Source organism: Myxine glutinosa, chromosome 3 (assembly GCF_964187855.1).
Source record: "Myxine glutinosa chromosome 3, kmMyxGlut1.1, whole genome shotgun sequence".
Taxonomy (NCBI): Eukaryota; Metazoa; Chordata; class Myxini; order Myxiniformes; family Myxinidae; genus Myxine; species Myxine glutinosa.
This window is the reverse complement of record NC_136263.1, coordinates 172,058,683-172,072,400: the sequence shown is the minus strand read 5'-3', so window position 1 is coordinate 172,072,400 and position 13,718 is coordinate 172,058,683. Positions and strand designations below refer to the sequence as shown.

The 13,718-nt window shown below is 43.5% G+C and overlaps 1 protein-coding gene across 1 annotated transcript in view; it reads left to right on the top strand.

Annotated features, from left to right (window-relative positions):
* The window catches only part of IFT172 (intraflagellar transport 172), a 428,976-nt gene that overhangs the window by 109,299 nt on the left and 305,959 nt on the right, over window positions 1–13,718 (top strand). Inside the window, exon 3 of the mRNA XM_068109837.2 lies at window positions 9,490–9,602. Coding sequence (XP_067965938.2) covers window positions 9,490–9,602 — 113 coding nt within the window. The remainder of the gene's footprint in view (window positions 1–9,489; window positions 9,603–13,718) is intronic.

Sequence of the window (13,718 nt, the reverse complement as noted above, 5' to 3'; positions counted from 1 at the left end):
TGAAACTTGTGATAAATGTAAATTAGATAACTCGTTTTATGTAATTATGAAACTTATGATAATGCTCGGTTTTTCTATCTTTGCCATTAGTGTGTTTTTTTTTCTTTCTGAACTATTTAATAATATACGATATACAGACTTGGCATTTAATATGGAATATTTTGTATTTCTTGACTTGGGTTTACTTTCTGAACTCAGTATATCAATCTGGTGAGTTTATTTTACCCTTCGGTGATGTCTTTGTTGAAAGAACCATGTCACTGATTGTCTTTCGCAGCAAGAATTCAATAACAGGATTATATCACAGGTGGCGTGACAAAATGTAAGGACAGGTACATTTGACAATTGGCTTCACAATCGGGTATATAAGGGTTGTTGCGTTCTGTATTAGTGGAAAACAACTGCTGCATGTCTACAAAAGTTATTGCCGCTTCCTCTGGAGATGGTCCGTCAACTTGACAATGCTATTTGTCATGGAGTGCTGGCTTTACGAAATTCTGGCATGGAACAGCGTGCTATTGCTCGGCATTATGGCATCACTCAAGGTCAGGTGTCAACGATCCTGAAACGAAATGCTCAGAGGGGTGTCCCTACTCCAATACCAAGGCCAGGACGTCCACGCAGAACCACAAGGAGAGATGATCGCCAGCTGTACCGGTTAGTCCACAATGGCCGTACCAAGTCAGCTAATCGGCTTAGGGCTGAGTGGCAGCAACTGACAAATGTGCCTGTATCCAGAAGGCTAGTCAACCAACGACTGGTTCAAGCAGGCTATCATGCCAGGCGTCCCCTGAGAAAGCCACGCCTGACCAGACAACACAGCCAGCGCCGATTGCAGTGGGCCAGAGAGCACCGTCAATGGCAGCCAGGACACTGGAATCACGTGACCTTCAGTGACGAGTCTAGATTTCTGGTCTATCGTCAAGATGGCCGTGTCCGAGTGCGCAGACAAGTGCATGAAGCCCACAACGAAGATTGTATAGTGCCAAGAGTCCAAGCTGGAGGTGGTGGGGTGACCGTTTGGGCTGCTTTTCATGCAGGGGGCAAAACTGACCTGGTTGTTCTGAATGGAAACCTGAACCAGTTCAAGTACAGGGTCATTCTGGAAGAAACATTGCTTCCATTTGCTCGCGCAGCCTTTCGAGGAAACTTTGTCTTCCAAAATGAAAATGCACAGCCTCATCGTGCTCGCACGATCCAACACTTTCTTGCTGACCGTGGTGTAGAGCATATGGAGTGGCCTGCCATGTCCACGGATATGAATCCGATAGAGAACTTGTGGGCAGAATTAACGCGTCAAATCGACAACTTGGACCAGCAGCCTACCTCTGTGCGTGAATTGCAGCAGACTATTGTCACTGCATGGCAAGTGATTCCTGTCCAAACCTTGGCGAATCTCATGAACAGCATGCCTCGACATGTACGTGCTCTCCTGAATGCTCGTGGCGGTTACACGAAGTACTGAACTGTAATTTTACTGTCCGAAATCCCAGTCATAATTTAGCTTTTGTTTTTGTTGAAATTTTTTTTGGCTAATGTGCAAAATAAAGAGATACTTCTGGAAAACGTTCAGAAGTTTAACACAGTACTTACTGTCCGTGAATTGAGTTCGATATCAGTTTACATCACTTTCAAGGATCAATTTATTTGCTTCGAAATGTCAAATGTGGTTTTTGTTTCTTTTAAAGGTCATATTAACAAAATCTAGAATAATTTCAACATAATTCCAATGAAATTTTGGTTCTAAGTCATCTTGAAAAGTAAGTTCATCCGCACAAAAAAAAAAAACAAAAAAAAAAACACATACACAACAGGCATTTTAAGGCCATTTTACCTGCTTGTCCATTTATGATGACATTTATGATGACATCATTAAAATGACAATCCTCTGCATTTTGCCCTATTTTCTGCATCTCCCCTTGTTAATCCCCTCGCCTGCATTTCTCCTTCCACCACATTTAGCCAAGTATTTCTCGGTCTTCTCCGTCCTCCACTTCCTTCTACATTCATTTCCATCACTCTTCTCAACCAGTCACTTTCATCCTTCCTCAACACATTACACACAAGGTCTGAATACTTATGTCTATGTGATATTTCAGTTTTTTCTTTTTCATAAATTTGCAAAACTTTCTAAAATCCTGTTTTCTCTTTGTGATTATGGGGTATTGAGTGTGGATTGATGAGGGAAAAAATTAATTTCAACGATTTCAGCATAAGGCTGCAACATAACAAAATGTGAAAAAAGTGAAGGGGTCTGAATACTTTCTGAATGCACTGTATATATAAAAAATAAATATCAAAACTAGGCTACTCACAATCATTTGAGAGTGGCAATTCCATGGAATTTCCATGGGGAATATCTTGTAAGTTTGTGAATTGAATTTCGGTGTATAGGGGAGGGCAAACAACAACAACAACATGCATTTTAAGGCCATTTTCCCTGCTAGAGCATGGGTTAGCCTTGCGGGCCCCATGACAATCTTCTCCATTTTGCCCTATTTTCTGCATCTCTCCTTGTTAACCCCCTTGCCCGCATTTCTTCTTCCACCATCTTTAGCCAAGTCTTTCTCGGTCTTCCCCGTCCTCTACTTCCTTCTGCATTCATTTCCATCACTCTTCTCAACCAGTCACTTTCATCCTTCCTCAACACATGACCAAACCATCTCAACCTGTTTCTCTTCACAGCATCAATCACAGGCTCTATTCCCATCATCTTTCGCAATTCATCATTTGTCTTCCTCTCTCTCAACAATACTCCGCACATCCACCGAACCATTCGCATTTCCACCCTTTCCAGCCTTCGTTGCTGCTCTACGTTCATTACCCATGTCTCGCTCCCATAAATCATAACACTTCTCACACATGCAGCATACACCTTTACCCTCAGCTTCATCGACACTCCCCTCCTCATCAGCTCGCCACTCAGATACCGAAACTTCTTCCATGCACTTCTCATTCCAGCAACCGTTGCCGAGTCTGGTCCACCTTCTCCATTCAGCATGTCTCCGAGGTAGCAAAATGTTTTCACACCTTCTAGCTTCACGCCATCTCCAAGATCCAACTCAACATTTCCTCCATCTGCAGCTCCCTCTGTTCACACCTTACATTTGAATGTAGCTGCCACACTGGTTAATGACCCTCTCAGACCACTACATTTTTGATGAACCCACTCAGCACACATTGTACATTGAATGGAGTTCACTCCGACACCCTTCCTGCACACAGCACACGGCCACTTCCCAGTTCTTTCCACCTCACCACATGCTTTACCACTTGCCATTACCTTCGTCTTTCCGATATTCACCTTCAGACCTTTTGTCTCCATACATTCCTTCCACTTGTTCATCTTTTCCTTCAGTCCATCCATACTTTCCGCAATCAACACCAGATCATCTGTATACAACAACTCCCACGGTAAACCATCCTTTACGTTCTGAACCAGCACATCCATCACAGCTACAAATAGTAGTGGACTTACTACCGACCCCTGATGCACTCCCACATTCACCTCAAACTCATCACTGTTCCCGTCCTTCGTCCTTACAGCTGTGTGCGCTCTTTTGTACATTAACATCACTACTCTGATCAACCATTCCTCCACTCCTAACTTCCTCAATGCCCATGTCACTACTTCGCGTGGAACCCTATCGAATGCTTTCTCCAGATCAGCAAACCCAAGAAACAACTTCTTCCTATTCTCCATGTACTTCTCCTGCAACTGCCTTACAATAAAAAGCGCATCTGTCCTTCCTCTTCCTGGCATAAGTCCAACCTGCATTTCGTCAATCTTCACTTTCTTCCTTATCCTCCTCTCCAACACCCTTTCCAATACCTTCATTCCATGCTACAATAACTTTATCGCTCGATACAAGCCACAGTCCAGAGGGTCACCTTTCCCCTTGTATAGAGGGACGAGGGTACTCAGTTCCCAATCCACTGGAATGCGGCCTTCTTTCACCACCAGATTACAGATCTCTGTCATTCTCTTCACACCCCAACTTCCTGCTGCCTTCAACATATCTCCCACAACTCCCGTCAGCCCTCCCGCTTTTCTACTCTTCATTGCTTTTATCGCTTCCTCAACTTCCTTCTCAGTTATCTTCTCTGCCGGTTCTAAACCTGGGTTACTCTCTATGTTTCCATCCCATTCATTCTCTGCATTCAACAGCATTTCCATATACTACTGTGTTCAAAAAGTATCCGACCTTTATTTTTCGTGCGTAAAAAAGAAGAAGCTAGGGAGGCGTTGATTGGTGCACACATGTAGACGATCCTAATGCGCACGCGTGAATTTTTTCCCACCTGCCGAAGCTGTCATTCGACGGCAGACCGCCGATGAGTGAGGACATGTAAGTGAGCGCCGTCGGATTTTCGTTTTTGACAAAATGACGGAAAAACTTGAACAACGCTACTGCATCAAATTTTGTGTCAAGCTTGGCGATTCCCAAGTGGAAACGATCCGCAAGATTCAACACCGTTCATTCCATTATGAAGGAGGATTTGGGCTTCAGGAGAATCTCAGTGAAGTTCGTACCAAAGCTGCTAACGATTGAGCAGAAGCAACTACGTTTGGAGATCGCACAGGACATGCTGGAGACTGTGAACAGCGATCCCAGCTTCCTCAACACAGTGATCACTGGCGATGAGTCCTGGGTTTATGGGTACGACCCAGAAACCAAGTTGCAGTCATCACAATGGAAGCATCCAACATCCCCGAGGCCAAAAAACACAAAATTTGATGCCGTAGCGTTGTTCAAGTTTTTCCGTCATTTTGTCAAAAACGAAAATCCGACGGCGCTCACTTACATGTCCTCACTCATCGGCGGTCTGCCGTCGAATGACAGCTTCTGCAGGTGGGAAAAAATTCACGCGTGCGCATTAGGATCGCCTACATACGTGCACCAATCAACGCCTCCCTAGCTTCTTTTTTTTACGCACAAAAAATAAAGGTCGGATACTTTTTGAACACACTACGTATTTCTTCCATTTTCCTTTAATTCCATCTGGGTCCACAATGATTTGTCCCACTTCATCCTTCAAGCAACTCACCCCCATCACATCACACCTCTCTTTCGCTGTCTGCTTTGCAATCCTGAATACCGCTCTCTGACCCTCTTCCGAATCCAAGCATTCTCCGAACATTTTCCTACATGCCTCCTGCGCCTTTGCGACCTCTTTCTTTGCAGCCTTCTTGGCTGCCTTATAACTTTCATGCTCTGCTTTTTCTGCCCCCGTACCCTTCGCCTTCTGCCACACCTTGAACTTCTGCCTCTTCTCGCCAATCCTCTTTCCAACTTCATCATCCCACCACCATGTTTCCGAGTGCCCCGGTGATCCTTTTTTCCATCCACATACCTCACCAACGGCTCCGACAGACTATCTTTCATTGACATCCAACTACTTTCAAGCTCAACCACATCATCCTCTACCATACTCAGCCTCTCTTTTAATGCCTCCCTAACTGTCACCTCTTTCAACCTCCACACCTTCATTCTCGGTCCGTACTTCACCCGCCGAGCTCTCCTCCCACCTTTCACCCTTATGTCGCAGACAACCAAGTGGTGCTGCGAAACAGCCTCCTCCCCCGGGATCACCTTTGTGTCCCGGAGGTGCCCCCTATCTCGCCTACGCACCATCAGGTAGTCAACGGTTGTTGTTGACCCACCTGATGTGTATGTAACAAGCTTATTGTCCTCTTTCTGGAACTGAGTATTGCAAATCAACAAATCAGCTCCATCAGCAAACTCCAAATCCTTTACCTTCTCCATTTCTCCCACCATCTCCGTGACCCCCATGAACTCCCTCAAAACCGTTCATACGCCTTCCCACATGTCCATTTAGGTCTCCTCCTACCACAACAACTTCCTCATCTTTCACATTTTCCATCAGCTTCTTGCACACCAGAACTTGTCCTTCTCTTCATCGCTCCGACCAACCTGCGGAGCATATCCCGAGATGACGTTCACCAAGAGCTTTCCAATCATTTTCACAATCATCAACCTTTCACTCGCTCTCGTCACACTCACCACACTGTTTACAAACTCCTCAGAAAACAGGACAACAACACCATGCATGCCCTCCGGGCACCCTTGCCACACCAACTTGTATTTCTGTCCCTGCCTACCCTTCACCATTCTCACACCACTTCCCTTCCATCTCGTCTCTTGCACACAACATATGTCCACTCTTCTTCTGACCAATACTTCCACCACTTCTCCTGATCTCCCTGTCATTGTCCCTACATTCCATGTCCCAAACCTCAGAAACCGATCTCCACTTCGGGCATCAGACGTTTCGTCGTCATAAATGGAGTGATTTCCACCCTTACTTCGATCGGGTTCCCCACCTTGAGTTTTGACGAGAGGGAGTTGGGGTCCCCCACGGGGTACTTCGGGCTGTACCCTGCCCATATGTAGTTGTAATTATCATGGTTCTCTTTTTGAGGCAATGTTGTTCTGGCCGGATGCCCTTCCTGACGCCAACCCTTTTCGTCGCCTCTTACGACACGCAGGGATACGGTGTACCTATTCTGAACCGGTGTCCAATAGGGGAGGGCAGATAGTTAAATATTCCACCATTTTAATGAGGTAATGAAGAAATAATTTGTAATGGTGTAAGAGTGCCGTCTCTACTTTGTCGACGTGATAGGGGAATGGGAGGACATAGAGTTGGGAGAGGCGGGAGGCTTCGGCTTCGGGAAGGAGAGTGGGGGGTGGGGGGGGGTGGGGGCTTGAGGACTTGGTAGGGGGAGAGTTGAGGACTTGGGGTGGGGAGGGGGGAGTTTATTTGAATAGACAACAACTTTCGGGAGCACATAGCTAGATGGAGAAGATTGTCATGAGGACCGCATCCGCAAGGCTAAACCCCCTCTTGCAGGGAAAATGGCCTTAAAATGCCTGTTGTTGTTGTTGTTGTTGTTGTTGTTGTTGTATAGCTAGGCAATATTAAATTTCCATTACATTTAACTGTTCTTTGCATAATATTGTTGAAGTCAGATTTTTCATTAAGGAAAATTTCTGTGGGGTGCTATTAATAATGTCTGTGCAATATATGTGCATAACTAGAAGAAAATATACAGGAAGGGGTGGTTCCAGAGATGGGACATTGTAATTTTTCTTTACCGTTTGCTGCTGCGACCAGATATGTTATTATAATGGAGCAAACGTACATGGTTATGTTTAAATGCAACCAAAACGTCTTCTTCTTCAAATATAATGAACACTCAAAACACAGTCCATGAACTCTTAATTACGTTTAGACTGCTGAGACCCCTCAGACCTTTGACGCCACTTTAAGTCCCCAAAGACCCTGAAGATCACCAATACCCCTGAAGATCCAAAATACCCTTAAAGACCCAAAATAACCCGAAGATCTAAAACACCCAAAATACCCCAAAGACCCAAAAGCCCCTGAAGATCCAAAATACCCTGAAGTCCCAAAAGACCCCAAAGACCTGAAGACCCAAAACACCCCAAAGACCCAAAATACCCTTAAATGCCCTGCGGATCCAAAAGACCCTGAAGACCCAAATGGCCCCGAAGACCCAAAATATCCCGAAGACCCAAAACACCCCGAAGACCCAAAAGACCCTGAAGACCCAAACCACCCCAAAGACCCAAAACACACCAAAGCCCCCAAAATATCCTTAAAGACTCAGAGGAACCAAAAGACCCTTAACACCCAAAAGCCCCCAAAGACCCAAAAGCCCATGAAGATCCAAAATACCCTGAAGTCCCAAAAGACCCCAAAGACCTGAAGACCCAAAACACCCCAAAGACCCAAAATACCCTTAAATGCCCTGTGGATCCAAAAGACCCCGAAGACCCAAATGGCCCCGAAGACCCAAAATATCCCGAAGACCCAAAACACCCCGAAGACCCAAAAGACCCTGAAGACCCAAAACACCCCAAAGACCCAAAACACACCGAAGACCCAAAATATCCTTAAAGACTCAGAGGAACCAAAAGACCCTTAAGACCAAAAAGCCCCTGAAGACCCAAAACCCCCTGAAGACCCAAATGACCCTGAATACCCCAAAGACCACAAATACCCCAAATACCCTTGAAGGCCCAGAAGATCCAAAATACCCTGAAGACCCAAATGGCCCTGTAGACCCAAAACACCCCGAAGACCCAAAAGACCCTGAAGACCCAAAAGACCCCGAAGACCCAAAATACCCTGAAGACCCAAAATAACCCGAAGACCCCAAACACCCTGAAGGCTCCCAAGGACCATTAAAGACCCTGAAGACCCAAAAGACCCTTAACTACCCCGAATAACCAAAGTACCCTCAAAGGCCCAGAGGATCCAAAAGACCTTGAAGACCCAAAACACCATGAAGACCCAAAAGACCCTGAAGACCCAAAAGACCCTGAAGACCCAAAAGACACTGAAATGGTCAAAGATGCCTATCCATCTGAAATGACGTGTGGTGAGGCGCGTGGAGCTTGCCGAGTCACGATAGTTTATTTAAAAGGATGAAACAAAAAGTTTCACGTTCTTGTAAAGTTTATTGGTTCACGAGTTATCAAGTGACCACTATATTCGTCATGTGTGTGTGTCTGTCTGTGTGTCTGTCTGTCCGCAGCATAACTACCCGATGATATCATGCGATCTTGATGAAACTTGGGTGGGAGGTTGATCTCATGAGCTAGTTGTGTCCTGCTTAGAGTGGGCGTATTGTGCCCATTGTGGGCGGAGCCACGCCCAAAAAGATGTATTTTTAGGGGGTAATCGAGTTCAAGCTACATCTTCTCCGAGGGGTTTGGTGGAATCTGACAGGGGTTTTGGTATTTGGTTAGGCCAATGTCATGTGTCTAGCCCCACGGAGCTCGATTTTTCATTTTCGCCCCAAGGTCAAGGTGACAAGGTCACAAAATTTAGAAAAGTCGATTTTTGATGGTTTTATTACATTGTTCGCTTCCTGATAGGGTGAAATGTCATACATGATCTTATATTATCACATACATCATGAAATATAAGTTTTCCAAAAAATTTCAGAATCTTCGACCTTTGACCTTTGAAGGTCACAAAGGTCAAATTTTCAAAGTTGTCGGAATCAAACCAAATTTTCGGTATTGTGTAGCTAACTAACCTCATAACTGATTATACATTATTTTCTATCTCATTTCAAGGTCAGTAACCTTCGTTTTGACATTTCAAGGTCACAAAGGTCAAATTTTCAAAGTTGTCGGAATTGAACCAAATTTTCGAAATCGAACCGAAGAATACCGCTTGCTCGTGAACCATCGTCGTCTCCTGACTTGTTATTCTTACATTTATTCTAGTTGCTGCAATTGTTAAATAAAAATTACAATGTCTCATCTTGGGCACCATCTCACAATTACAATAATGTACATTTCAAATCAAAGATTGCAGTACAGCAAGGGCACAGCAAGGGGAATGCATGCTTGATGTGAAGTGATTTTGAAGATGTTGCTGTACGTTGCACAGTTGGCCATCTTCCTGTTCTGTTTCCTTTGCATGTAGCATGGGAAGAAAAGTTACGTGGTGAAAGGCATGGCCTTCTCTCCAGACTCGACCAGGATCGCAATAGGACAAACGGACAACATCATCTTTGTTTACAAGATTGGGGAAGAATGGTCAGTAGGTTGCTCGGTGTTGCATGATCTAGAGTAGACTTTTATGAAGACGTGCCAGATATATAATTTTCGCTTTTTTGCCTCAAAATTGCAAAATATGAAGTCAATTTTATTTTTCTAATTTTAGTTTTCACTCGCATTATGGCAATAATCGCGACAGTTGTTTAGGTGTCATTTCTTTCCTATCGAGAATTAATGAATACTTTTCGTAAAAAGGATCACTTTGCATGCATTCTTCTGCCAACCCACGCTTGACAAATGTGTGATTATGCCAAACTCCCTTCAACATGAGAGATACCATATTTCATCTTGGCTGGTGTTGATCCGTGTCAATGATTTTTTGTCAGGTCCCAATTTTGTCATGTCAGGTCAGATACCATATTTCATCTTGGCTGGTGTTGATCCGTGTCAGTGATTTTTTGTCAGGTCCCAATTTTGTCATGTCAGGTCCCAATTTTTTTTCTTTTTCCAACTGAGGGTTGATAAACGTGTTAACCACTGGGGGCGAGGACAGAGGGCAAAATGAAGCTGTTATTTCCAGAACAACAGACCCTGTGCTTTGGCCTCATCGAGGGAGATTTCAATAAATTGACCCGGGCTCACGAAGCGAAAAGTGGGGTTAAGCATTAGGGTCACTTCTGTCTGTCTGTCCATCCATCTACAAATGTCAGTTTATGATTGAGGAACAACTTGATTTCAATTGAATGTTATATTTTGAACACAAATCGTAAAATGAATCAGAAAACAAACCTTTAGCTTAGCAGTACTTTGGCTCTGAATTTGATCCGATCGCACATGTGCAGAGAAGAGGGAAATAATTTGGTGAACCCGCTTCAATATTTGCCTCTGTCCTTCCTTCCAATCGTCCATAAAAATTGAAGAAGAAGAACCTTTATAATCCACCATGTTCAATTCTAAAGGGGTTTAAAGTGTAATTATAGAGGGTTCTATCGGGTAATTCTGAGGGGTATTTCCAAAGGGTAATTTGAATGGGTTCTAAAGGCTAATTCTAAAGCGTTCTAAAGTGGTCTAAAGGGTAATTCTAAAAGGTTTTGTTCGTTTCTAGGCTTTGCCTATTTCAAATAAAAAATGGCAAACTGATCCCCTTCCTTCAGACATGGGTGCTTTTTTTTTTTGTTTGTTTCTCAGCCAGTCTGGCAGTCAAACAACATTGAAATTCATTCCAAACAGGAAACTTAATGTTTTTTTACAAGGTCGTAAAGGACACAAACTACAGGCATGAAGAACAAATGTAACATGTTAAATAAGGTGGTGTAAAAGACGCTGCATCAATGGTGGTAAACCTCCGGATTTTTTTTTAATATGACCATTAAAATCTTTATTTTATTTCCATTCAATTATATTCTTTAATACCGTGCAGGGGAAGGTGTTCTATGAACTCTCTAGTTTTGAGAGCTTTCAATTCCACAGAATCCAGGAGAGACAGATGTGATGGTTGAGTTCCAGCCCATAGTGGACATCAGTTTTTCATTGAGCTACAACCAAAGGCCTTGTCGACTGTGAGTTGCTCTGATTTTCTAAGGAAAGATTTGGATCAACCGAGGGTGCCCAATCTGCGGTTGCCTTTGGAGGCCAGCTTTGCTATGTGGTGAGCCCAGGAAAAATCATGGCTGATAATGAGACCTCGAAGTTCAAGAGAGAAGGAATCTCTTCCAGTGGATAACCAAGGGAATGTTTGGGTTAGTTTGATGATCCTTCTGGAGTGACCGGGTGAGACTGTGAAATTTTCCATAATTACCCTGCGCTCGCGAAGCGAAAGGTAGGGTTAAGCATTCGTGTCTGTCCGTACGTCGTACGTACATACGTGTCTGCATTTTAAAAAATCATTTTCTCGGCAACCTTTGGTCCGATTGACATGAAATTTTCACCACAGGAGGGACTCCTCTTGTAGAATATTTTAGTGAATATCATGACGTCACAGGTCACGTGGTACGGTTGCCATCTTGGAAAAACCAAAAAACTTTGCACCTCTATATCTCAAAACCGCTCCACAGAAATAATTGAGACAGGTCTCATTGCAAAGAACTCTCCATGTGGAATAACATATGTGAATGATGACATCATAGGTGCCGCCGTTATGACGTCATAATTCGACAAGTAAAAAACTTTATCCGATGATGAAATTTTTTGAGCATCTCCTTGGTATAAATTGATGCAGAAATAAAATTATAATGACGTCGTAGGTCACGTGATTCGGACGCCATATTGTTTTGAATGAAAAACCACTAAAATCCAATTTTCTCCTAAATGACTGAACAGATCGAGGCCAAACTTTGCAGGCGGAATCGCATACCCATGACGAACAAAAAAGTCAACGAGAATGACATCATGCGTCACATGGTTTCGGAGTTATGACATTTTTAAGCATAAACTTTTAAAACCAAGCTCCTTCCTCATGTGTGATGCTATCGAGGGGAAACTTCACAGATGTGTTCAGCATGCCAGTCTACTAAAATCACCTTTTGGAATTTGCGATAGGTCACGTGGTTTGGCAGATATAAATAATTAATCGAAAATATTTTAAAATGTATAACTCTTAAACCGCTTCATTGATCGACGTGAAGCTTTATATTTTAGTAGAGGTAATGAAATGTAACATGTGCAAAATTTCCAGATGATTGGATGTATGGTCTGGAAGCTAGAAGTTGTTATTACGTGAAGAAGAAGTCTTCTGGAGTGGGCATGGAATTAATTATCACACTGCACATGACGAGCAGGCAAAGTACGGAGCGACCTCATGGGGTCATTTTGACCTCAAATAAAATTCTGATTTCAGATTTGTCAATCGCTGAGGTATATTAACACACGACCAAAACAGATTTGGCGAAATTCCGACGATTTTTGACTAAAATATAACATTTGTGTATGCATTTCAGTAAAGTAAAGTGTGTGCCGTGTCAGAATTTTAAAAATTGAAACGTGGCTCATTGTAAATAACTCCATATAGGGGAATAGGTGTTGTTAACGATGACGTCATTGGTGCCATAATTACGACGTCATAATTTGACAGGGACAACGCTTAGTCTGATCAGTTTGAAATTTATTGAGCATGATCTATGCAACAATTATTTAGAGAATATAAATTGATGATGTAATCGCTCACGTGGTCTGGCAGCCATATATGGGATCAAAAAAAAGAAGAAACGTTCAAAAATAGAAGAGTTGGCTCACACCAAGTTGACTGCGCAGGGTAAGTATTCTATGAATACCATCTAGTTGAAGAGTTTAATCATTTCTAGATCAGCAGAGAGATATGCAACTGCTGTCGGCCTTCCACCCGAATGAGCTATTGTACACCACAATGTGCAGTCATCCGCAAAAAAGAAGAGAGGGTTTTCCAGAACATCAAATAGATCATTAATATAGATGAAGAGCAAGACTGGGGCCCAAAACACTGCCTTGGGGAAATCCAGCCTCCACTGGGAGAGGGTAGGAGATGATTCTATTGATGGTGTGGAAGTGTAACTCAGCGTAACTTATTAATTGGCACTGGTAACTTATTAATTAACCTGGTAACAAAGCAGATATATTTTACATGCAAACTCTGTGAAAGACGAGTTTGTAAATGAGTCAGGAATGCGCCCGAACATGATAATCTTTTGTCCACCTGGTCACAGCCCCTGGCTGAAGCACCCCCCTATCGTTTGGTAAACGGAACTCACAACAGGAGGGGAGCGAGCTGATACCAGGACTTGGTACATGCATGACCTCGGGGCATTAGCGGAGAGGGGATTAAAATCCAGTTTGTCCATATAAACGGGAGCAAACGTGGAGTCGGGAGAAGCTGCTGCGAGGAGCTCTGACCAACGGGAGTGTCGGAGGAACATCAGCCGAACGAGAAGGACATTGGAAAAGAGTTAACCTGATCCATTATATTATGCGGTATTATTTGGTAAATGGAATGAAGTGAATAACCAGTTAATAAACCAGACCTTTTGTAAACCTGTGTCCGGTCATTGGAGTCCTGTGAGTCTCGCAGCTACAAATTCTTCAACAATCTGGAGGCACCGCTGGAATTTCGAGTGGACGTCGTCAAGGGTCAAGGTGAGCATGACCTCTTGGGGATCTGTCCATTATGAAATATGAATTCTGAAG